The 25000-nt window shown below is 43.8% G+C and overlaps 4 protein-coding genes across 4 annotated transcripts in view; 1 reads left to right on the top strand and 3 right to left on the bottom strand.

The window, feature by feature from the left end:
- The window catches only part of ccdc90b (coiled-coil domain containing 90B), a 5114-nt gene extending 3964 nt beyond the window's left edge, over positions 1-1150 (bottom strand). Inside the window, exons 1-2 of the mRNA XM_070917017.1 lie at positions 1031-1150; positions 1-89 (exon numbers count right to left, since the gene is read on the bottom strand). The exon at positions 1-89 is cut by the window's left edge and continues 31 nt beyond it. Coding sequence (XP_070773118.1) covers positions 1-89; positions 1031-1067 — 126 coding nt within the window. The 5' untranslated portion in view covers positions 1068-1150. The remainder of the gene's footprint in view (positions 90-1030) is intronic.
- Positions 1151-2022: 872 nt separating this feature from the next.
- On the top strand, positions 2023-9620 carry alg8 (ALG8 alpha-1,3-glucosyltransferase). The gene is made up of 13 exons (XM_070917016.1): positions 2023-2111; positions 3498-3576; positions 4040-4233; positions 4523-4632; positions 4979-5046; positions 5137-5263; positions 6092-6195; positions 6480-6600; positions 6791-6930; positions 7185-7324; positions 7646-7743; positions 7892-7964; positions 8350-9620. The coding sequence occupies exons 1-13, from the start codon at positions 2023-2025 to the stop codon at positions 8573-8575; spliced, it is 1569 nt and encodes a 522-aa protein (XP_070773117.1). The 3' UTR covers positions 8576-9620.
- A 1022-nt stretch (positions 9621-10642) lies between these two features.
- guca1d (guanylate cyclase activator 1d) lies at positions 10643-17426 on the bottom strand. Its single transcript, XM_070917018.1, has 4 exons — positions 17232-17426; positions 14071-14220; positions 11021-11108; positions 10643-10767 (listed from the first exon to the last, which is right to left on the bottom strand). The coding sequence occupies exons 1-4, from the start codon at positions 17424-17426 to the stop codon at positions 10643-10645; spliced, it is 558 nt and encodes a 185-aa protein (XP_070773119.1).
- Positions 17427-24321: 6895 nt separating this feature from the next.
- dub (duboraya) overlaps positions 24322-25000 on the bottom strand; it is a 9409-nt gene continuing 8730 nt past the window's right edge. Inside the window, exon 7 of the mRNA XM_070917773.1 lies at positions 24322-25000. This exon is cut by the window's right edge and continues 81 nt beyond it. The gene's annotated coding sequence lies outside the window, so the exon portion shown is untranslated.

Raw genomic sequence — 25000 nt, 5'->3', positions numbered from 1 at the left:
GGAGTCAAAGGTGAGCTTTCGCTGCTCCAGAGGAGTTAGCTCAACTTTCCTCAGGTCAAAGGTCGCCATGGGGACCGCTACATGGAAACCTATCACACACACACACACACACACACACACACACACATTTTAACCTGTTTTTCACGTTCATGTCCAGACAGTAAATGTGAAGCTACAGCAGCTGGTTAGCTTAGCTTAGCATAAAGACTGGAAACAGAGGGAAACTGCTAGCCTGGCTGATGAACACGTTGAATCTCGTTAGTTTCATTTATTGTTTTTATTTGTTATATCTTGATCTTCTACTTGTGTCTCTATTATTATATATATATATTAGTACTATCCTGTACGCTGCTGGAACAATGCAAACTTCCCCGCTGAGGGATCAATAAAGGATTATCTTATCTGATCTGGACAAACTTCCTGGAGTCTCTGCTGGTTGCCTAGCAACTGGTCCTGGCCAGGAAGTAATGTGTCAGAGGTTATTTATATAATATTTATTTACTCAAGTACTGTACTTAAATACAGTTTTGAGGTACTTGTACTTTACTTGAGTATTTGCATTTTCTGTTACTTTCCTCTTGTACTTCAGGAAAATATTGTACTTTATACTTCAATACATTTATCAGCTTTAGTTACTTTACAGATTCAGAGTATTATTGTATGTATATATTCATGATGTATTATTACAGATGAAGCTACTCAGCTGAATTTAAAGTCATTAAAATGAGCTGGACCATTAAAGTGATGAACACATGAATGCATCAATAATATAATATATACTATTCTGCATGATGAGTACTTTGGTACTTTAAGTATATTTATTTCTACACTGTAGTATTGTTACTTTTACTACTTTAAGATTTGAGTACTTCTTCCAGCTCTGGACCCAGCATGCACTGCGGTGAGCGACATTTTGTTCTCTGCTGTATATTAACTATAATCTGTCTCTTTCTGTCAGTTGTTCTGAGCTCTGAATCTTTCTTCTTCTTCTTCTTCTTCTTCTTCTTCTTCTTCTTCTCCTACTTCTCACCTCTCCATGTTCCGACCCGCCGCAGCAGCGCGTTCATCCCGGAAGTTGTTGTTTATGAGTTTCAACAAAGTTTCCTTCAACAGTGAAAGAGCTGAGAGACTCCAGCTGACCCGACAGACCGGAAACAGTCTGACGGCACGAGGAAGTTCACGGAAAAGTTGAGAGATCAGTCCGCCCCGGTGCTGCATTCAGGGACCGTGGGAAATGAATGGAACAACGTTTCATGACAGAACATCTGTTATAACATTAAGAAAGTAAATACATGAAGAAGAAGCACATGGAGCTGTTGAGGCGCCTCAGGGCCAACAGCTCCTTTAATTAATCAAATTATCAAAACCTGGACATGCCACACACCTGCTGGTTGGTGATCCAGAATATCAAACAAGTTTAAATTTAAAGTTACTTGTTTCTCACTGAACACCTCATCATCTCATTTATTTTATTACTGACACAAATTTCAGCTCCAAGCTCTTTAGAAGCCTACCTACACTTTAATACTGACAACTGCACACAAACACAGTATTATTAGTATTGTAAAGTATTTTATTTTATTCTACTATTTGAGGCTTTGAGTTCACTGCTGAGGTGAAATGTGATGATGAGTTTCGGACAATGCAGCACTTTTACCTGTGATGGAGTGTTTCTTTTTAATTTGTGTTACTTTTATTTAAGTAAAGGGTCTAGGGATGCTCAGTGTTAGATGGCCTACAAAATATAACAGGATTATTTTGTTTTACAAAGGAAAGTCAGAAGTCCTGAGTTTACGAGGCGACATTGAAGGCATCTTAATGCTTAGTTCACTGTCCTCTCATGATGTCGTTCTTTTCTGTTCTGTAGCCATTGTTTTAATAAAATTGTTAAGACTTTAAAGTAATCACACAGCAGCTGGTACGTTGTACCCAAGGATTTCATTTTAAACAGAAGTTCAGTCTTCTCAGTGACGGGCACGGAGCTGTCAATAAAGTTTTCTAAAGCGTTTGAACATCACTGTCATGGCGGCGCCCGTGTTGGAGAGTTGGAGCTGGTTTCCAGCGTTAGCACTGGGCGTTTCTTTTCTGAAATGTCTGTTTATCAACGCCTAGTGAGTGGGGTTACTTTCATGTGAAGTAGTTTTCGTGAGCGGTGCAGCTTCAGGACGATAGTTTGATTTTATAGACGATAATTTAAAAGCTGGCGCGACGCTTGTTAGCGTCTGGCTAGCAAACTGAGTAGCTAACGTTAGCTACAAGCCAGAAAAGATCATTTTGAATTAAATATTAATGTTAAGGAAGATGTTTGAGTGTGGTTTTTATGGGAACTGGTAGCGAACAAAACGTGTGTGTTGTCGTTTGTTAAATGAGACTTTATATGAAGTGACGAGGGATTGTTGACGTAATATTAACTCGACGTGTTATTAACTTCCGGGCTCATGTAGACAAACAGCCTCAAGATGGCGCCGTTTTTCATTAGAAGTTCGATTAGAAGCAGCTGAGTTGTAAAGAGTCATACCGATTATTGATTATAAGCGACAAGCTGAGGCTCTTCTGGTTAAAGTATGTATGTTGTTATGTCGTTGTTACGTGCTGGTATTACCCTGTATGGAGGCTTAAATCCTCAGAAATATAATAAAGGGCAAAGTTATATCGATCAAAGCCAAACGTCTCAGAAAACTCACATTTTAAGGATGTCTCAGTTATTTCACAACATGCACACAACATAAAACATAACTGAGTATATCAATAGAGTCAGTGGTAACCACTGGTTATTTCGGTATTGACACAATACAACAACCACCACTGCAGCCATGCATATTGTGGTTGTATTTGTGTCTTATTTTGTTTCAATCTGAAATTGCATTTATATCACTGTTATGCTCTTCTTACTCTGAAACGGGCCTTTGTTTTTGTCTGGAGAGACCATAGAAGAAGAATTACGTGCTACAGTAGTTCAGATGTATGGCCAAACCAAATGTCTAAGGAAAAATCTGCCATTTTAAGGTGGCCTTGTTTAGTTGCCAACATACATGTTTCGTAAAACACGACTGAACCCCTCAACTTAATCAATACTGACCTCTGGTTTATTCGGCATTGATACAATCCAAGAAGCAGCCCTGCAGTCTGTAAACTTCTGGTCCCAGTTGTTAGGACTAGACCAGAGGGATCATAGTGGAGCATCACCAGTGATGTAACCACATCCAAAATCTGAGTTAAATTATCTCTCATCAAGAATCCACAGGGAACAATAATGTTATTTGGATGTTATTTCACTACAGTTTATGGGATTTGTGTTGATGTCCCTTCACCTAAAGCATATGAATACATTTCTGTCATGAAGTCATGTCTACCACCAGATGTTGAGTCTTTGTCACATCAAACTTGTACATTTGCTGATAAGTGAGTCTACATTACAGTGCCAGTTTTCTGTACGGAGTTTCGTGTTTGCCTCCCGTGTGAACTGTTGTTAATGTGCTGTTGTGTCTGTCTGTCAGTCATTCCACAGACTTCGAGGTGCACAGGAACTGGTTGGCCATCACACACAGTCTGCCGGTGTCCAGGTGGTACCATGAGGTCAGTATGACGGAGGAGTCGCTCTGCTGCTGTTGTTTCAAACAGGATGTCTTGTCACCAACTATCACAAGGTTCCCTGCAGTGTTTTATACAGACGTTGGTCTCCTGAAATGAAGACAACCTCCAATTACGTCCTAAAAATTGTCCACTCTTGAAACCTTAACTTTCAGAGACGCTAACTCACACCACAAATGCCGTCATCCAAATACACTGTATGGCAAACACCAGCAAATACAGCAAGACATCCTGTGGCAATACATGTAAACAAAGCCAAAAGGAAACCAACATTATGTACACATGTAGTCAGTCTCGGAAACAGTGTCGTGTTCAGTAATAAACCTGTTCTTTTAAATGAGACACACACGATGGAGCTCCACTGACATGAACAGTCTGGATTAGTTGGAAATGATCTTTATAAACTTGAACAGTGTTGCAGGTGAGTGTTTTCTCCCCGTCCCTGTAGAACACATCAGAGTGGACTCTGGACTACCCTCCTCTGTTCGCCTGGTTCGAGTTCGGTCTGTCCCACGTGGCTCAGCACTTTGACAGGAACATGCTGGTGGTGGAGAATCTGGACTACGCCAGCCCGTCTACTGTGCTCTTCCAGAGACTGTCGGTCATCTTCACTGATGTGGTTTTCATCTACGCTGCCAGAGAGTGAGTCCAGAGTCTGATCGCAGCCTTCAACCTGTATTTTCTCTAATTAAATCTTCATCGATCCTGCAGACAGACCAGGTTCTATTAGCACAGCACAGGGGGTAGATAAACAAGAATTAAAAGACGATCAGGAGCAAAATCAATAACTTGTGTTTGGCTGCTTTGTGCTTCCTGTTTAAACACGAAGTGAATCTAAAAAGGTACAAATGTCAGCCAATAGGTGGCAGCAGGAGCACTTTGTGGAGCTGTTTCCGGCAGCTCGATCCTGATTGGCTCTGTCCTCCTCCAGGTGCTGCAGGTGCGTTCAGGAGCAGAAAGGCTCTCGGGAAGTTTTGAACCGCCCGTCCTTCGTCCTGGCTGTTCTGCTGCTCTGGAACTTCGGCCTCCTCATCGTCGACCGTATCCTTCAGCTGTGACTCGATATTAAATATTATTATTATTATAATATTAAAGACCTGCGACGACTTCTCATCAGAGACAGAAGCAGTCCATCAAAATGTTTCTGAATGTCTTAGAAACTTAAAATGACATCTGCTGATTTTGTGTTTTTAAAGGATCAGTCAACAGTTTGAACATGTTGATTATTTTTGATGCAGATCAGTTCTATACTTTAGGGTGTCTTGTTTAAAGACATTTTCCACATCTGATCTCATAGAATTCATACACTCGTGCTCTGTAGTCTGGTGTCAGTGACTAACTGACCTCCTGATGAACACGATGAACCTTCCTTCACATTTCCCCTCAGATATTCATTTCCAGTATAACGGCTTCTTGTTTGGTTTCCTGCTGCTGTCGGTGGCGAAACACCTGCAGGTACACACCTGAGACTGTCAGTGACACTGGACGTCCTGCAGATAATGACTCCAGCTCTGTTTTTGTCTCGTCTTTTTTGTCGTGGAACAGTCTCGACACCTGCAGGGGGCGCTGCTGTTCGCCGTCCTGCTCAACCTGAAGCACATCTACCTGTACGTGGCTCCGGCCTACGGCATCTACCTGCTCAGGAGTTACTGCTTCACGCAGGACAACAAAGGTACGACACACACACCTGCTCGCTCATACGCGTTTAATGTTTTTGGCTGATAAACAGAGTCGGGCGAAGTCAGCGTATTTGAAGTCAGAGTCCTGAAGACAGTTTTTAGTGCTGGTTAAAACATTTAAAAAAGTCATCTTGTCTCCAGTTCACTGTCATTGCTGTTTAAACATCACAACACTTTGCTTTACTCGTGGAAAATATCCCTAAAGGGCTCAAAATGTCTGTGACAGAGGCCTCAAACACCGTCACAGGGGACAGAGCTGAACCCTCACAGACACTGAAACCTGGTCCACATCAGTCACCCCAACAGTCACCTAGCAACCACCCGCAATCTCCAGGGCGACCTCTCCTAACGCCACAGCAGCCACCCGGCGACGCCCGTTCAACTGCATAGAACACAATACCAGCCACCTAGTAATATCCTAGCAACCGTGCAAAGCACCCTAGTAACCACTTGGGATGCCCTGATAAGCACAACAAACACTCTGTTTACTCTTTACTGTCTGCCATTTTATTTGAGTGTTTGAGTCATGAGTCCATGACATACTTTCTGCTAACAATCCCACAATGCAATGCTCCGCTTGTTACAGACCACTGTCAGTGACGGTTAAACTGTGAGTTTGTTGCGGGTCTGTCACAGAGGGAGGAGTGAACCATTAACCATCTAGCCAAACGCCCCCAAGACCATAGCAACACCATAGCAACCAACCCAAATGTCCCAGAATCCATGTAGCACCTGGACCTGGTTTTTCTGAGGCAGCAAACCCATGAACTTATCTTTCTGCTAGTTTTGTACGTAAGAGCACAGTGTTTGTTTTTGTGCAGACGGTTCTGTCCGGTGGACGAGTTTCAGTCCGCTCCGTCTGCTGGCTCTGGGCAGCATCGTGGCCTCCGTCTGCCTTCTGTCCTTTGGCCCCTTCATCGCCATGGTGAGTGGAGTCTTCCTCTGTCAACAGACTGCTGAAGTCCCTCTGAGCAGCTGCTGTATCTGATCCGGACTGACAGACTTTAGTCGACAGTGTGTCGCTGTGTGCATAAATGTTGCAAAGGATTGTGGGAAGGTAAAATGTTAAGGAACAATAAAACCGTTAAAGGAAGAGTTTCTGTAAATATGAACCTTCATCGGCCAACTTTAAAGCGTCACTGAGTCACTGCACCTCTGAAGTTTGTTCACTTTATGTTTGTGAGACCTCATGAAAAGCGTTTATTTCAGGGTCAGCTCCCTCAGGTCCTGTCCCGACTCTTCCCCTTTAAGCGGGGCCTCTGTCATGCCTACTGGGCCCCCAACATCTGGGCCCTCTATAACGTGCTGGACAAAAGCCTGGCGATGCTCGGTGAGACTCCGCCTCCTAATCGCTGTCGGATCAGTTGTAAACTCTTTTTCTGTGTTCTTGAACGTTTCAAGCATCAGAAGCTACAATCAGATATTAAAAGTCAAAACAGATTCTTCTCATGGATCCTTCTGCTCATGATTCCACTCTCTAAACATGATGTTGGTTCCACATGTTCCACATACCTGTTCAGGTGTTCGTCTGAAGCTGCTGGAGGAGGCGGGGCTTCCTCGAGCCTCCATGACGGGCGGGTTGGTTCAGGAGTTTCAGCACTCGGTCCTTCCCTCCGTCTCTCCCTCCGTCACACTCGTCTGCACTCTGCTGTCCATCCTGGTGAGGCACAAATCTTATTTATTAACGGACGTCCCGATCACGTGTTATTGATCTGAGGCCTTTAATGTCGGTGCTGATATTTACGCAGCAGCCGAAGATGTGAAAGGTTGATTAAATGTGTATCTGACACACTGAACTGACAGCTGGAGATACTAAATGTGACACTCTGGTTGTACAGTGGTCATCCAGTTTCTCACTGAATGAACGTTAATCTGTCTGACGTCCTGTCCTGTCCTCGCTGTGCGTCTCCGCAGCCGGCGGTGGCGTCCATCTGGCGGCGTCCTCGCGGTGCTCGGGGTTTCCTGCGCTGCCTGCTGCTCTGCGCTCTCGGCTCCTTCATGTTCGGCTGGCACGTCCACGAGAAGGCCATCCTCATCGCCATCCTGCCTCTCAGGTCAGTGTCGTTCAGGCGCACAGTATTTTACAGTACTGTAAAGGTTTAAGTAAAGTGTTATTGACAGAGCATCTCTCGACATCAGACGTCACCAAGTGCTTCTCAATAAGAGTCAAGACATGTTGTTGTTATTTTTACGTTGCAGACGGGGGTGAGAGTACTGTTTCCAGAACTCCAACATGAAACTAGAGTACGAGATTTCCCTTGTTGAGTTTGTTAGGAATGAAACCACTAGATCATCTAGAAGGTTCAGAATGGAGCACGATATAGTTCCCTTCATATAAAGTGATTTCCTCCTCCTGTCTGTTTGTCCTCCTGTAGCATCCTGGCGGTGGAGAGCAGAGAGGATGCTGGGATCTTCCTGGTTCTGACCACCACCGGTCATTACTCCCTGTTCCCGCTGATCTTCACCCCGGCAGGTAAACACCAGGCCGGTTGTTATGATTGTGAACTCCTTTCAGTTCAACTTTTTGAAACGCAAGAAGTCCTGAAACTTGTTGAAGCCGTTGTAGTTCCGTCAGTGACCTCTGACCCTTCTTGAATCTGTGTATTGAATTTGTTTTGCAGAGCTGCCCATCAAAGTGGTCCTGATGCTGATGTTTCTGATCTACTCTTTCGCTGCTCTGAGGAAACTTCACAGGTGAAGAAACACGTTGAAATGTCTTGATATGAAACTGAATTACATTTGACTTTAAAGACCTCCAGGTCCTCGTTGAATCATGCTGACACTGGAGAGACTACAGACTGCAATACTCACTAGAGTAGAGTCGTTTTAAATGACTGAGCCTTTTGAAACAAGGAACTTTATATTTGTGAGGAGTTTTTAAAGATTGACGTAGGAACCAATGGGCTGAGAGCTGAGAGCCACAGACAGGAAGTGAGACAGGACTGAGAGACAGACAGACAGGTTGATGAGATCTGATGACTAACAAAGTTGGTCAGAAACATAATGTTAGAGATTTGTGGCGATAACAGAGACTCCAGGAAGCTGTTTAGTAATCAGATTACTGTGTCCCTCCTCTCAGTGGTCCGGGCTCTCTGCTCCATCCTCTGGAGTCCGTCTACCTGCTGGGACTGGCTGCCGTGGCGATCGCCTGTGAGATCGTCTTCCCTCTGTCGCCGTGGCAACAGAAGCTGCCCTTCCTCCCCCTGCTGGTGACGTCGGTGTACTGCTCTGTGGGCGTCTGTCACGCCTTCCTGCGTCTGTACGTCAGTCTGCTGAGGCAGGAGGAGAAACCCAAACAGCCGTGAGACGCCGTCCCGTACCTGAGAGGTCGCAGGTTAGATCCCCACCTGCGCCCCCACTGCACACGTGCCCCCGAGCAAGACACTCTGACTCTCACTGTGCAGGTCAATCAGGAGACTCTCTGGCTCCTTTTGAGTTTTAGCATATTTCTCTTCTTCATCACATGACATCTCAGCAACTTCAGCGAAGATGTTTCAACATGTACGTTTGGACTCAAACCGTTTGTGTCCCGATCTGCTGATACTGTGTCGTCTGTCTACGTGTTCAGATACACCCCCCTTAACCAGTGCATGCTGGGATACCCTCCTGACACCCACCACCCTGTATGGATGGTACATTAGTGGACTAGTGTCACTAGTGAGCTTCCAAACAGCTGAAATATTTTAACTTTTGAGGCGACGCAGCGCAGAAAGCTGTCAGAGTGGAAGCCAGAGGAAGCCGCCTGTAATACTTCTTACTTTGACATCACAAGCGACTCGACTCTCATCACAGACTCAATAAACCAGAATCCAGCACAGGCGGGGTCGGCTCCAAGACCTGTCTGTGGTTTCACACACTACTTCCTGTTCTTATTAAAACACCTCGTGGGCCGAAACTGAGAGACGTTAATGATTTTTCTACATTTTGAATTAAAAGAAAGAACCATTGATCCCATTTGTGTATGTGATGTTTGCTGTGGCTCAGCTTCACCACAAACATGTCCAACTTTGATTGGTTAGTTTCAATGAAAGACACAAAGTTTGTTTAAAAACTTTATTGATAAGGCAACACAACATGATTGGTTAAAATGAGCTTTACAGGACATGTTGCCACTGTAGAAATCTCTCTATTGCACTATGAGAGCTGTTAGCGTTGATGCTAACCTGCAGGTCAGGTCTGACGGTACGGACTATCAGTCAGCAGCTTTAAGGACAAAATGGCCTCTTCTCCTCGACTCTAACCACCAAGAGTTCATCATCAGTTCTCGCTCTACAGTGTTCAAACATTCCCCTCCATCGTCTTGATCTTGTCTCACACATCGTATAAAAATAAAAAGGTTCTCAACTCTCAGCTCATTCAGTAGATTCCTTTGAACTTCAACATAAGAGACCAGTCGCACAAACTAACAACTAACGCTGTCAAAGAACAAAATGAAATAACAATGTTCACGTTCATTTCTGAGAATGTGAAAACACCTGGAAGCAGAGAGATTTCCTTCAAATTAAAACCAAATGAAAGACAAAAAAACTGTCCTTTAGTTAGACATTGATCACACCTGCCTTGGACTGGCCTGGCCTTGGTTGGCCTGGGTAAATCTCTGTGTTGGCCTGTGTTGGCCTGGGTTGGCCTGTGCTGGCCTGTGTTGGCCTGTGCTGGCCTGTGTTGGCCTGGGTTGGCCTGGGTTGGCCTGGGTTGGCCTGGGTTGTGTGTTTTCTAGCAGGACGTGTGCGGAGCCTTGAGTTAACGCGTCCCTGCTGCAGCGGCCCGGAGGCTGAGCTTGTCCCTGTGAAATGATGTCGGTAAATCTGCTCCATCGCGACTCGGGCTGCTGAACCTTTTACGGCATTAAGAGGATCAGCAGCTTCAGAGCAAACACTCCCAGCATGCACTGCTCACAGAGACAGACCTTTGCTGTGATGATGTGAAATCACATTTCACAGCACTAATGACGATGCTCTCAGACATGGATGCAGACCTCAGTATGGAAAATATCTGTCACATGTAGAATAAAGAAGGTGGTGTTCAGCTTTACATCAGACCAAACTGCTGAGGACACATTCAGCATCATCACTGTAATTCAAAATAAAGTTCTGTGGTTTCAACACTTTTGGACAAACATGAAGTCTTCTTCAAAGACGAGGCTGGACGGCCAATCACAGTCCAACGCAAAGTTTTACATTTTCAGCGTCCGTTGTTTCCCGCTGCCTCCATCTGTCCACAAACCAACAGGCGTCTTCAAGAAGGCCGTCAGGGGGTCAGGGGGTGGAGCACGTCTCTTCTGTTGGTTGATTATTATTATTATTATTATTTGGATGGGGTTTGGAGGATCTCTGCTTCAGTCAGTCTTTGTGGTCCCGGTGGACCTCCGGCTCTCATCCTGCCCGGCCCTCGACGATGATGACTAACACCGGCGTCAGGTCCATCATTTTCTTCAGCATGTCCATGATGTCCTCGTGGTCTTTGGCTCCCTCGATGAACTCCTCCAGGGTCAACTCACCTGAGGGGTCAAAGGTCAGAAGACAGTTGAGGGTTATACTGGGGATGGAAACTAAATGGGTCCCAGTTTTATTCAGCATTTTATTTGAGCAGGATAATCCACTCAGCACCAGACCTGTCAGTGGATTTGATGTGTTGGTACTGGGTCGGTCCACTAGCAGCACTACTGTCAGGACTGGTACTAATCGCAGCAGCAGAACCATTAGCATTAGTGCTATCAACAAGAATATCGTCAGCTGCATCTTGTCCTTTACCTTCTCCCTTCACATCGATCCTCTCAAATATGAGCGCGACGATTTCCTCGGGGTCGATGTCTCTGTTCCGCGTGATGTCCTGGATGGCCTGCAGGGGGAGACACACAGCGTCTGACTCCGATAGAAACCAACAACAACAGCAGAACAAGACGAGGGCAGTGTTTCAGCCTGATGGGAAGATTTAAAACAACCTTTAACCTTTTAAAGGCGAATCTGAACTTTTGTCCACTTATTTCTAAATGATGAAGATGAAATTAGATGAATCAAAGATGAAGAGAATAGTCTGTGACTGGACGTCGTGTATGGAGGACCGTTTTGCCCAGAACTATAATTAAAAGGGAAAATGGAAAGTAAAGTGTTGTTTAATGTTTTCCTTTTCTATTACACATTTCAGTTTCAGCTTTTGTATTTAAGCTTTTCTATTTTCAATTTCACTTTCACAGTATCCATTTCCTTTTGCTGTTCAGCACTTATATTATTATGAGCACTAAAACATAATGATAGTTTGTCCTTTTCTATGTGTTTCTGGGTAAAATTGTCCTCTATTGCTACAGAGGAGCTGCCAACCTCCAGACTGGTTTGACGTCCAGACTAACTGGGATGGAGCCATTCGACCCCCTTCCAGCAGCTTCCTGTCGGCTGATAGATTGATCTCATTCAGCAGATTAACACTCGTCTAATTTCAGAGCTAATCCAGCCCAGTTTTCTGTCGGTGTGAGTGGCAGCTTCAGCTCACAGGAACAGTTTCAGTCTGAAGTGATGAAACTCTTCTGTTAAACCTCCTCAAATGTATTTAAAGATATTAAATGTAGCTTGTCTTGTGCATCAAGTTTTAATCATTTATAACTAATTAGCAACGGTAGATAAGTTTTGAAGGAAACGTAATGTAGTTTTCTATTAACATCATGAGGGAATGTTGTTTCATCTCCAGATATCCGATCGTATTAAACCAGAACTGCTCGTAGTGACTTCAGCGTTAGGGAACTGTGTTCTGGTTCTGTTCAGACTCACAGATCCTGGTCTGGTTTAAAACAGAAAGTCTGCAGTGACTTGAGACACGTCGTGTTTATTCAAATGTAACTGAAACTACCGTCTTTCACTAATTTGAACTAAAGTACTTCTGTTGTCTAAAGACTGGACTCAGGATGCGAACCCGGACTATGGAGTCAAAGTCCTGAACTTTGTACGTCCACCAGCCACCCTGCGACTCCTTTGTGGTCCATAAAAGCAGCTTCGTTCACTCAGAAAGACTTAATCCAGGCAGCGATTACGTTCGTCAGAACAACATCATTGTGGAAACAGTTCAGAAAGTTCTACCTGACAGAATCCAAACTTCAAACCTTCATTGCAGCTCTCAACTGTGACACTAAAGATCGTTTCGAGAAGCGCGAGAAGAGAAAACATGCTAACAGCAACATGTCGGCCTGTTTGAACCACCATGACGACAGAAAACAGCCACAGCTGTCACATGGTCTCCATCACAGCAGCTGAATCAGCTGTTAGCAGCTCCTCATGGACGGACAGACAACTGTCAGTGATCACTGAGACACTTTGGAGCTTAACGCTTCAAAGACAGCGGAGATGGTTGTAGACTTCAGGAAGAGCGCAGCCCCACCCGCCCCCATCACCCTGTGTGACTCTGCAGTGGACACTGTGGAGTCCTTCCGTGTCCTGGGCTCCATCATCAGCCAGGACCTCCGGTGGGAACTGAACATCAGCTCCCTCATCAAGAAAGCCCAACAGAGGATGTACTTCCTGAGGCAGCTGAGGAAGTTTAACCTGCCACAAACAATGCTGGTTCACTTCTACACCGCAATCATAGAGTCCATCCTCACCTCCTCCATCACCGTCTGGTACGCTGCTGCCTCCACCAAGGACAGACGCAGACTGCAGCGTATCATCCGCTCTGCAGAGAGGGTGATCGGCTGCAACCTCCCGTCTCTTCAGGACCTGTACTCCTCCAGGACCCTGAGGAGAGCAGGGAAGATCGCTGCCGACCCCTCCCACCCCGGACACCATCTGTTCGACCCCCTCCCCTCTGGCAGGAGGCTGCGGTCCATCAGGACCAAAACCTCCCGCCACGAAAACAGTTTCTTCCCCTCTGCAGTCAACCTGACGAACATGGCCAAAGACTCGCATTGACCCCCCCCCAACACAAACACAAGTTATACGTTAATATTAACGTACACCACCCTGTCCCCCCTGCGTTACATTAACGCACCCACCCCCTACTGGACACTTTATTTTGGTCACAGCACTGTTTGTTATTTATATTTTTACATGCTTGTTGTCTGTCAGATTATATGTTATATGTTAAAACATTGTAGCACCTTCAGACCACAGCAAATTCCTTGTAATGTATGTTACTTGGCAATAAACAGTTTCTGATTCTGATTCTGAAGGAAAGTTAAAAACAGGAGGATTCTCAGGCAGGTTCTGCAGCGTCTTTCCTCTCTGAGGGACATCAGAGATGATGATCTCCTCTGGACGTGAACGTCACTCTGAATGATTCAACATGAGGTTCAGGTCTGAGTCTGACTCTGAGAAGAAGGAGGGAGGTGTTTGATTTTTCCTTCAGCTCTCTGGCGCCCCCCCCCCCCCCCGGGGAGGCTTCACCCGTCCTGCACGGTGAGTTAAATTACTGACGAGGACATATGTCAGCTGTGATGTTAATCCTGACTGAATGGGGCTTTAGTCTGGCTCTCCTGTGATGACGATGATGACGATGACGACACACCACATGATCAGAGCGGAGAGTCACCTTGAATCCACTCAGGTATTAGACAAATTGACACACTGACCTGAGACCTGCTGCAAACCGCACAGATAAGTGACACTAACTGACCCAAGACTTCTCAGTGGTTGGACTTTAGTCTAAAATAAGAAGACGTAAGAATCAAACACAATAAATGTGAAGAGTCACTGTGATTTTCAGTGTTCAACATAAATCTAGCCTTTAGTTTTCAGCAGGTGACAGGAGGCCTATCACCGGACCCGTTCCTTACTGATGACCCCGAGGTCACATGGTTGTCTGCTTGTGTGACGGTTACCGAGAAGATGGTCTCCAGCTCTTCCCTGTCGATCTTCCCGTTGCCGTCCTGGTCGAACAGTTTGAAGTACCACTTTAGTTTCTGGTTGATTTCTCCTTTCAGCATCAGACTGACGGCTGCGATGTACTCCACGAAGTCGATATAACCGTCCTGCAGACAGAAAAGAGGGACATTAAACCGTCGTGAGGCTGTCAGCATCAGTTTCTCTGAAGATGTGTTGGTTTTGTTTTTAAATTCAGGCCTTAGTTTTAACCTGGGAACAGAACTAAAGCAGGTATTCATCCTGCAGAGAGGAACTGTCAGGTATCGAATGTCTGGTCGTCGTATTTTTACTGCTTCCTGATTTAAATCATCATTTTGACAGTTTTAGTCTGTAGTTTATTCTGACGGCTGCTTGTGTTCAGACAGCTATTTAACATTACATTATAACATAAAAAAAAGTAAAGTTTGGTTTATTATTAACACGCTGGCCTATCAACACAACGGCACTTGACTTTAGGCACCTGGTAATTAAAGCAGACCGACTTCCACCTGCATGAGATCAACACAGTCGAAGAAATCACTCTTTGTAAACGTATGAAAAGCTCCACGTTTGTGACTGTAGAGAAGACCTGTAGTTAGACAATATGCAAATTAAACTTGAATTAGAAATTAGAAAAAGAGTCAGAGTACAGATTCAAAGCTGAAAACTGTGAAACTCTGAGCCCCCACACTGGGTGTGTGACTACAAGGTTAGCACTGGGCCACCGCCCAATAAGGCTAGAGTTCCCATTCTGCTGACAGTGCCTGAATGCAGCACTTATGTCTGCACTCATTGTTTACATCCTGCAACAAATAACTGCTGCTCCTGAGGACGAGGACAAGAAGCTTCATTTGTTTAGACGTTGACGGAGTTTTGATCCTGTAGGAATGATTCACTTTTCTATCTGTAACCATATTGATTATGTGCCACGATCCTGTGTTACATCACATCAAACTCGTCAGATGTGTAAAACAGTTTGTTTTTTTATCACAGATCGATTGGAGTCATGCATCTGAGCATGATATGATCGTGTCATTACGTCTCCACTCTTAATAAAAGATGCCCGATCTACTGCATGTAAATGTATTTGGGAATTATTGTTGTTCATTTATTCTCCTTAATTTTCATGCATTCACAGAAATCACAGATCGTTTAAATCTATTGGCCTAAATGATTTGTGCATCAAACTAATCTCAGTGAGCGGACCTCATGAAAGAAACCCAACATTTTAGCTCGCCGGAGCCTCTGATCTCCTGGTGTCCTTCCTCTGATGAAGTCCAGTCCCTGAGCTCTCAGAACATCCTCCCTGAACTTCACCACCACACTCTCTGAATCCACTTAGCTGGCCATAAACACTCAGCAGGGATAATAGCTCTGCATGCCAACACCATAAGCCCATTAGACAGAGAGCCAATTCTGCCTCCGCCATCTTTGTGCTGCTTCACACAGCAGACTGAAGTTCAACACTTTGAAACGATTATAACTTATTACATTTTCAACAGGTGCTTTGAGATGTTTTAGAATAATATTAATATTAACTAATAATATATGTATGAATTCTGTGAGACAAAACATGACTTGTGGTTAACCTTCACAATAAAAGCACAACATTTTAGCGTGAAAGTTTAGTCCTGACTTTGGAGTAGTAGTAGTTTGACAAAATAGTCTTAACTCAAGGTCCGCTTACTATCTTTTAGTGAAGCTTTTGACCACATCATCAGTTAGTGGAAGTGAGTGAAATGAGGTCGTGTGATGAAGACTGATGAAGCCCATGAGCTGCAGTTAAAAGCTCCATAAAAAGCTTATTAGTGGATCATTTTTTTCATAAAAGCACAAAAAGGTTTAAAGGTTCTGAGTGTGTTTATCTGATTTGTTTGTGTTTGATTGTCACATGTAAAGCTGCAACAAATGATTATTTTATTTTATCGATTCATCTTCCCAATATTTCATCGTGTCGATATATGAGAAATGCCCCTCATGACAAATTAGATAATAAATAGAACAATTGATTATGGGCAACATGGACACCAAACATTCTGTCGCAGTGATGAAACATTTGACATTTCCCTGCAAACAAAGAAAGACAAAGACAAAAGAACTTTGTCTTCGTCTCAGACTCTACAAACAAAATCTGACACCAAACGTTTAACCAGAAGAACTCATCTCACAGTTACTTTAAAGTGTCGCCTTCTCTCTGTGGTTTCTCCTGAAGGGAAGAAACAACCGCAGTGTTCCTGAAGGTCTCATGGGCTTCAGTAGAAAGGTCAAAGGTCAGTTAGTGTTAAAGTGTTAAAACAGGATGGATGGACTCCTGGTTGTTCTTTCTGTAGTCCTTAACCCCGACTTCCTGTGTGCAAACCTTTCAGTTCCTCTGAGCGTCACATTACTTTCTGCATCAGGTCTGAAATCACTGATTCAGGTTACATGAGAAGTCAAAGCAGCTCAGTGCTTCAGAACAGAAGTTTGTTTTAAATCTAAAGTCACAGTCTGACTGAATAAAACAGCGAAGTGTATCATTGATTGTTTAATAAGTGGCAGTTAGTAACGTCAGTACAACAGCAGGAGACTTTACTGCAGTAAACATATTCTCAGATAACGTCCATAACACCGTCTGAATATTACAAGTTATTTCCAATTTGTCTGTAAACTGACTGGATTATTGTTGATTAGAGAAATATAAATATATATTTTATTGTTCCTCCTGTTGTGTGTATGTGTTAGCAGCTTTAAGTATCAGCAGTAAAAGTAGTGGTGGTGCTGATACCTACGATACTACATGAAGCTGAGAATACTTTAATAACGCTGTGGGGAACTTATTATTTTTTAACTATTTTAATACATATTTTATTATTTGAATTCTTCTGTATCGAGCTGCTTTGACTCCTGAATTAATAAAGTATCTATCTTTTAATACAGAAAATGACCAGGTTCATATATTGTTTTTTAGTGTTTTTGGACTGGGGGGGTCAGTGTGGCTTAGACTGGCTCTGGTCCAGTGAAACCAGTAGACAAACCAGAAGCAAAGACTTAAGACTGCTCTCTTAACTAACAAGAATTCATCATATTTAGACAGCGTTTAATTCAGAACCTTTATTTTGAAAACCCTCGCTGTGTAAGTGTGTGTCGGTGTGAAACGCACCCCGTCCATGTCGAAGGTGAAGAAGACCTGATCCACGTAGCTGTTGGCGTTCTCGCTCATGCCCTTCAGGCCCAGGATGGCCTTCAGTTCGAACAGCGTGATGAGGCCCGACGGAGACTCTCGCATGAACTTGTTGTACCAGTGGTGCATGTCCTCTGCCAGGATGTCGTCCAGGTTCGAGCCGTGGTTCCCCATTGGGGCGGTACGATGAGTGCGCCGAGGTGAAGAAAAACAAAAGCTCCAGAAAAGGAAGATTGAGGGGTTCTCGTCACCCTGAGCGAGAGGATGAAGACCGGAGGAGAGGCTTTTAGAAAAACAGACGAAACCAACAAATGACCTCAGACAAGACCTGCAGGTCTCTTTGGATCCTCGGATGTTTGAAGAGGTCGGCAACAACAAGAGCTCGATAAAGGCGTACAAATGACAAAAAAAGAGTCAGAAATGTTCAAAATCCCTGGCGTCTGCAGCAAGGCCAACGGGCTTCAGCAGCAGGAGCATCGAGCCGGCCGACATCCAGGCTGCAGTGAGTCTGCAGACCTCAGGACTCTCTAACCCTCTTACCCCCTGCACGAAAACTCAAGGAAGCACTGAAAATAACTCCCTAATGAGATCAGGCCACCCTGCCGCAGGGTTCTGCTGCCAGAGGCCGAGCCAAGAGGCCGAGCCAAGAGGCCGAGCCAAGAGGCTTTACCTGCCGAGTTTATGTGAGGTAGCGGGGCTGGCCCGGGAAGCAGGATGGTTATATAACAGACTCACCTGGGTGTCCTGGTTCAGACGGAGACGTTCCCTGCTGTGACGCCCACACAGGACGTTTCCACCCCAGGAGGTCACTGGCCAGCCGGTCAGGTCATGTGTGGACACTGTTATGAAAATCTGGAAAGAGCAACGGTCAACTCATCAGTGAAGGAAGTGGTCAGGAGCCTGGATGTCTTAGTTCAGGTTCCCTGTGGTCAGACTTTAAACCCTCAGTGAGCACGCCACCAAGACGTGGTCAGACTCTGTGCACTAACAACAGGCGCACATTAGTCTAAACAAGGAAACCCGTGAACTGTCCTTGGTTGCTACGGCAACGCAGCTCTCTCTATCTGAATGGCTCCTGTCTTTCCCAAACACCACAGACAGCAGCTGTTGTGGCTCATCCACTGAGATCTATCACAAGCCTAATGCTTCCTACCCGAGTGACCCCCCAATTCTGACCCCTGGGGGACAGAGAGGAAGACAGAAAACTCTGGTACGGTGATAAATCCTACCCCGCTCACTCTGGAGCTCTTGTCTGCTGAGGATTTTAAATTTAAAATCCACATTGAAGAAATCTTCAGATCAGCTCAAATGGATTCATTAAGTCATTTGGTAACTTAAGTTACTTAAGTTTGGTGAGATCCAGGATGGAGGCGTGGAGGACTGTAGAGCCCACTGGACTGGACTGGAACAGACCCGGTCCAGACTGGAACAGACCTGGTCCAACTTGGTCCCATCAGCCGTCACATGTCAGATTTATCATCAGAGGTGCAGTCCTGATGCGGGTCCCTGCCTTAACAAATAAGGACTTGACATTTATTGATCCGTTAGACTCGATCGTCTCGAGACTAAAATCGAACAGTGCAGTCAACGCTGCACTTTCATTGGCTGAGATCTTTCGTGTCTCTTTCAGTTTCCATTTATTCACCTGTTTCTTTCTGTGCTGCCGTTTAAACATTTCATCTCAGTTTCTGTGACCTTTGACCTTGTGAAGTTCAGTGCAGCTGCTCTCATCGTCAATAATAGGCTCAGAGCTGCTGGTAGTGATCCAGTTAAACCATTTAAACCCATAATGACAACCTCAGAGGAACACTGGGAATCGTACAGTCTGACCTTTTGTCTACTTATTTCAGCATTGTAGATTAACAACATCTGTATCTATTTAATTATTTAAAATGTGGATTTATAGATTAATTCTTGCTCCATGAAATGAAAACGTTACAAAGATTGAAGAGTGAGAGCATAAATAAGGAGTTTACAAGGACATAACATGGTGACCTCAGTATGTAGTGACTGTTAACTTTCTTGTTGGAAAGTCACACAACCACTAAGGTCCTGTTCTCACCTGATGATCCGGTCACAAGTGGACAGCTCTAAAACCAGGTGTGAATGCACCCAAGACACACTGAGGATGTGTTAATATGACCGCATTCTTTTAGCAGTGTGTATGCAAATTCTCTCTAATGGACAGCAGGGGGCGACTCCACTGGTTGCAAAGAGAAGTCCGATTGTATAGAAGTCTATGAGAAAACGACCCGACTCCTCAGTAAACATTTTCCTGATGAGTTCATGGTCTCGGGTCTCTAGTTTCAAGTCTTCTTCAATACAGCCTGATGTTCATTTAGTAAATTATGATCCCATTTAGAGTCAAATACACAATAACACAGGGTATGCTTTAGGGTGGGGCTACCTTGTGATTGACAGGTCGCTACCAAGGCGACAGGATAGAGGCGTTAGGTTGTACTAAAAGACACTCTCGGAGTCGGCTGTTAAATGTTTCCTGTAAGAACATTTACAAGCTAACTTTGGTAGCAGCTACTTCACGCAGCGTAGCCAGGAGCCAGGTGCAGTCAGGTTGCAGGTGTAGGTAGGCGTGCAGAGTGTCCTCTCGTTTTCAGATATATATATATATATATATATATATATATCGATATAGATTTATATAGAAAAATATCGTAGAGAAAGAGCCAGTGTGTTTGAAACACTGGTATAAAATCATTGAAGCTTCATGTGCGATCTCCTCTTTAATTCACGGTCAACTTTTTATTAAAAACGATGAACAGTTTGAGCTCCACAACTCTGCTGTCACCTAAAACCAGGGCAGGATCAGAGCATCAGCAGCTTTACTGAGAAACAATGTCGTAGTGTGTTAGTCAGATCAGAGTGGCAGCAGCTCGTCCTGCCAGCAGGTTAAATCAGCTGAGCTTTAATTAGACGCCTCAGGGGGAAACTCACTGATTCAGAGTGTGATGAAAGTTTTCATTGTCCTGTTCAAGGAAACAGTCAGCAGAGCTGGTGATTTTTAGCATCTTTTGTTAATCAGAAGACACGTTTGATGGCGAACATGGTGAACATTATATCTGCAAAACATCAGCATGTTAGCATCGTCATTGTTAGCATGTCAGCCTGCTGAAGTTGTTGCGAACGTGCTGAAACTTTATTTGCTCCGTATTTGTGAGTATTTTTACTCACTAAATAAAATAACCAGGCTAAGAATCAACAGTCATGCTAGCAGCTCTGTGAGGCTGTACTAGGACACAGTGGTACTTTCAGCTAAATGCTAACATCAGAATGCTAACATGCCCACAATGCTACCATGCTGATGTTTAGCAGGTATAATGTTTACCATATTAGTTTAGCATGTTAGCATGCTAACATTAGCTAGTTAGCAGTAAACAGAGTCCAGCTGAGGCTGATGAACGTCATGTCTTCAGTCTGAAGAGGTTTTATTTGCCTTGAAAGGTTTATTAATTTCATTCTCCTACAGTTGTTGTGGATACAGCCTGTGACCTTTGACCTCAGCGTGTCAGTGTGTGTGCTGGTGATCTGTGGCACTAACGTTACTGCAGGACACCTGTCATAAACCCATATTCTCCCAGCATGCCTCTGGGCTCCAGGTTTGTACTTTTGGCAGTGAGTCTTCAGTTTCCAGAGTGGCATCCTTCTGATGTTGATCTTGTTTATTTCGGGCAGAAGTGAGGCTGGATGTGAGTGTATCCGAGGATCAAACAGATTATCCAGAATAGGATTTAAACACAGCAGCAGCAGCAGCAGCCAGGTCTCCTCCTCTCCGCGTCTCCTTCCAGATACATCTTTTCCAGGTACAAGTCCTCGGTAGATTAAGACTTACCGAGTCGTGTGGAGTCACCTTTTCAAAGACTGTGACATCACTCGTCCTCAGCTCAGGTGTGTCATTTACTATGTTGACGACACAAAGAGCAGAGTTACAGCAACAACACAAATAATAAACCTCGTTTTTAACATTCAGGATGATAAACTGACGTGAGCTGAGCAGGTTGTTTTGCGTCTCTTTTAGGTTGTTTTGTGCCTCTTTTAGGTTGTTTTGCGTCTCTTTTAGGTTGTTTTGCGCCTCTTTGGGGTTGTTTTGCGTCTCTTTTAGGTTGTTTTGTGTCTCCTTGGGGTTGTTTTGCGTCTCTTTGGGGTTGTTTTGCATCTGTTTGAGGGTGTTTTGTGCCTCTTTGAGGTTGTTTTGCGTCTTTTTTAGGTTGTTTTGTGCCTCTTTTAGGTTGTTTTGCATCTCTTTGGGGTTGTTTTGCATCTCTTTGAGGGTGTTTTGCGTCTCTTTTAGGTTGTTTTGTGCCTCTTTTAGGTTGTTTTGCGCCTCTTTGGGGTTGTTTTGTGCCTCTTTTAGGTTGTTTTGCGTCTTTGAGGTTGTTTTGTGCCTCTTTTAGGTTGTTTTGTGCCTCTTTTAGGTTGTTTTGCGTCTTTGAGGTTGTTTTGTGCCTCTTTTAGGTTGTTTTGCATCTGTTTGAGGTTGTTTTGCGTCTCTTTTAGGTTGTTTTGCGCATCTTTGAGGTTGTTTTTCGTCTTTTTTAGGTTGTTTTGCGCCTCTTTTAGGTTGTTTTGTGCCTCTTTGAGGTTGTTTTGTTCCTCTTTGAGATTGTTTTGCATCTCTTTGATATTGTTTTGCGTCTTTTTGAGTTTGTTTTGCGCCTCTTTTAGGTTGTTTTGTGCCTCTTTGAGGTTGTTTTGCGCATCTTTGAGGTTGTTTTGCGCCTCTTTTAGGTTGTTTTGTGCCTCTTTGAGATTGTTTTGCATCTCTTAGGGGTTGTTTTGCGTCTCTTTGATGTTGTTTTGCGTCTCTTAGAGGTTGTTTTGAGGTTGTTTTGCGCCTCTTTTAGGTTGTTTTGTGCCTCTTTGAGGTTGCTTTGTTCCTCTTTAAGGTTGTTTTGCATCTCTTTGAGGTTGTTTTGCGTCTCTTTGAGGTTGTTTTGTGCCTCTTTGCGGTTGTTTTGCGTCTCTTTTAGGTTGTTTTGTGTCTCCTTGGGGTTGTTTTGCATCTGTTTGAGGTTGTTTTGCGTCTCTTTTAGGTTGTTTTGCGTCTCTTTGAGGTTGTTTTGTGCCTCTTTTAGGTTGTTTTGCGCATCTTTGAGGTTGTTTTGAGGTTGTTTTGCATCTCTTTTAGGTTGTTTTGTGCCTCTTTGAGGTTGTTTTGTGCCTCTTTGAGGTTGTTTTGCGTCTCTTTTAGGTTGTTTTGCGCATCTTTGAGGTTGTTTTGAGGTTGTTTTGCATCTCTTTTAGGTTGTTTTGCGCCTCTTTTAGGTTGTTTTGTGCCTCTTTGAGGTTGTTTTGTGCCTCTTTTAGGTTGTTTTGTGCCTCTTTTAGGTTGTTTTGCATCTCTTTGAGGTTGTTTTGTGCCTCTTTGAGGTTGTTTTGCGTCTCTTTTAGGTTGTTTTGCGCATCTTTGAGGTTGTTTTGCGCCTCTTTTAGGTTGTTTTGTGCCTCTTTGAGATTGTTTTGCATCTCTTAGGGGTTGTTTTGCGTCTCTTTGATGTTGTTTTTCGTCTCTTTTAGGTTGTTTTGCGCATCTTTGAGGTTGTTTTGAGGTTGTTTTGCGTCTCTTTTAGGTTGTTTTGCGTCTCTTTGATGTTGTTTTTCGTCTCTTTTAGGTTGGTTTGCGTCTCTTTGAGGTTGTTTTGAGGTTGTTTTGCGCCTCTTTTAGGTTGTTTTGTGCCTCTTTGAGGTTGTTTTGTGCCTCTTTTAGGTTGTTTTGCGTCTTTGAGGTTGTTTTGTTCCTCTTTGAGGTTGTTTTGTGCCTCTTTTAGGTTGTTTTGCGCCTCTTCGAGGTTGTTTTGCGTCTCTTTTAGGTTGTTTTGCGTCTCTTTTAGGATTGTTTGCGTCTCTTGGAGGTTGTTTTGCGCCTCTTTTAGGATTGTTTGCATCTCTTTTAGGTTGTTTTGTGCCTCTTTTAGGTTGGTTTTGTGCCTCTTTTAGGTTGTTTTGCGTCTCTTTTAGGTTGTTTTGCGCATCTTTGAGGTTGTTTTGAGGTTGTTTTGCATCTCTTTTAGGTTGTTTTGCGCCTCTTTTAGGTTGTTTTGTGCCTCTTTGAGGTTGTTTTGTGCCTCTTTTAGGTTGTTTTGTGCCTCTTTTAGGTTGGTTTTGTGCCTCTTTTAGGTTGTTTTGTGTCTCTTTGAGGTTGTTTTGCGCCTCTTTGAGGTTGTTTTGCGTCTCTTTTAGGTTGTTTTGCGCATCTTTGAGGTTGTTTTGAGGTTGTTTTGCATCTCTTTTAGGTTGTTTTGTGCCTCTTTTAGGTTGGTTTTGTGCCTCTTTTAGGTTGTTTTGTGTCTCTTTGAGGTTGTTTTGCGCCTCTTCGAGGTTGTTTTGTGCCTCTTTTAGGTTGGTTTTGTGCCTCTTTTAGGTTGTTTTGTGTCTCTTTGAGGTTGTTTTGCGCCTCTTCGAGGTTGTTTTGCGTCTCTTTTAGGTTGTTTTGCGTCTCTTTTAGGATTGTTTGCGTCTCTTGGAGGTTGTTTTGCGCCTCTTTTAGGATTGTTTGCGCCTCTTTGAGGTTGTTTTGCGTCTCTTTGGGGTTGTTTTGCGTCTCTTAGAGGTTGTTTTGCGTCTCTTTTAGGTTGGTTTGCGCCTCTTTGAGGTTGTTTTGCGCCTCTTTTAGGTTGTTTTGTGCCTCTTTGAGGTTGTTTTGTGCCTCTTTGAGGTTGTTTTGCGTCTCTTTGAGGTTGTTTTGCGTCTCTTTGAGGTTGTTTTGCGTCTCTTTTAGGTTGTTTTGCGCATCTTTGAGGTTGTTTTGCGCCTCTTTGAGGTTGTTTTGTGCCTCTTAGAGGTTGTTTTGCGTCTCTTTGAGGTTAGGGGATCAATAAAGTGTTTCTGATTTTGATTCTGATTCTGAATTAAACAGAACATTATATACCCAAGCCGTACCTAAGTACAAATTTAAGTTACTTTACCTGAGTATTTCCATTTTATGCTACTCTATAGATCTTCTTCACATCACACAGGGAAATATTGTACTTTTTAAATATGCATTTCAAGTGTCAGACTTAAAGGCACAACGTGATGTCTCCAGTTTTAAAACAATAAAAACCTCCACAGTTAGTATTGTTCAGGTATTTTTTATGAATGTTTGGAATAAGGCTTCAGGTGAAGAGCTGTGATGGAGCCAACACAAACAAAATTATATCCAGACAAGCGTGAATCTTATGTTGACACTTTACATTTTGTTGCACAACTCCTAAAACCACTGGAGCTTTAAATAAACGTACAGACACTAAAAATCACTCATCATCATCATCATCATCATCATCAGTCACAGCTCTGAAGGCACTGAACAGCAAGAAAACATAATAATGAAAAACAATATAGTCACATTATATTCTTACAAAAAGGAACAAATCCAGCGTCGCAGTGTAAAAAGGCTTTAAGTCGAGGATTAGTAAAAACAAATTCACATCAATCGTTTTCAGGAGTTTTCGTGTGAAGCTGCACTTCAAACTGAGTTAAAGCTTCAGTTAGATTAAATGACATCAGCAATTCTTTACGAGACGAACTCTGAGTTTCAGTCGGCTTCCTTGCTTCGTCTTCATCCCATCGGAGATAAAAGAAACCGCGGTGACGGGCAGCAGCTCAGAGTTTCATAACCTGTCCAGACCTGGTATTAGAGCTGTCCACTTGTGTTTGGATCACCCAGGACTGATGTTAATACCAGGTCTGAACAGGGCCTTTGACTGGCCTTTTCCTTCAGGCCTCGCTGCCGCAGGGTCTCCCTCCCAGCACTC

The sequence above is a fragment of the Enoplosus armatus genome, chromosome 13, assembly GCF_043641665.1.
Source record: "Enoplosus armatus isolate fEnoArm2 chromosome 13, fEnoArm2.hap1, whole genome shotgun sequence".
NCBI lineage: Eukaryota > Metazoa > Chordata > Actinopteri > Centrarchiformes > Enoplosidae > Enoplosus > Enoplosus armatus.
The sequence above is the reverse complement of the archived record's forward strand: the minus strand, read 5'-3'. Positions and strand labels throughout refer to the sequence as shown.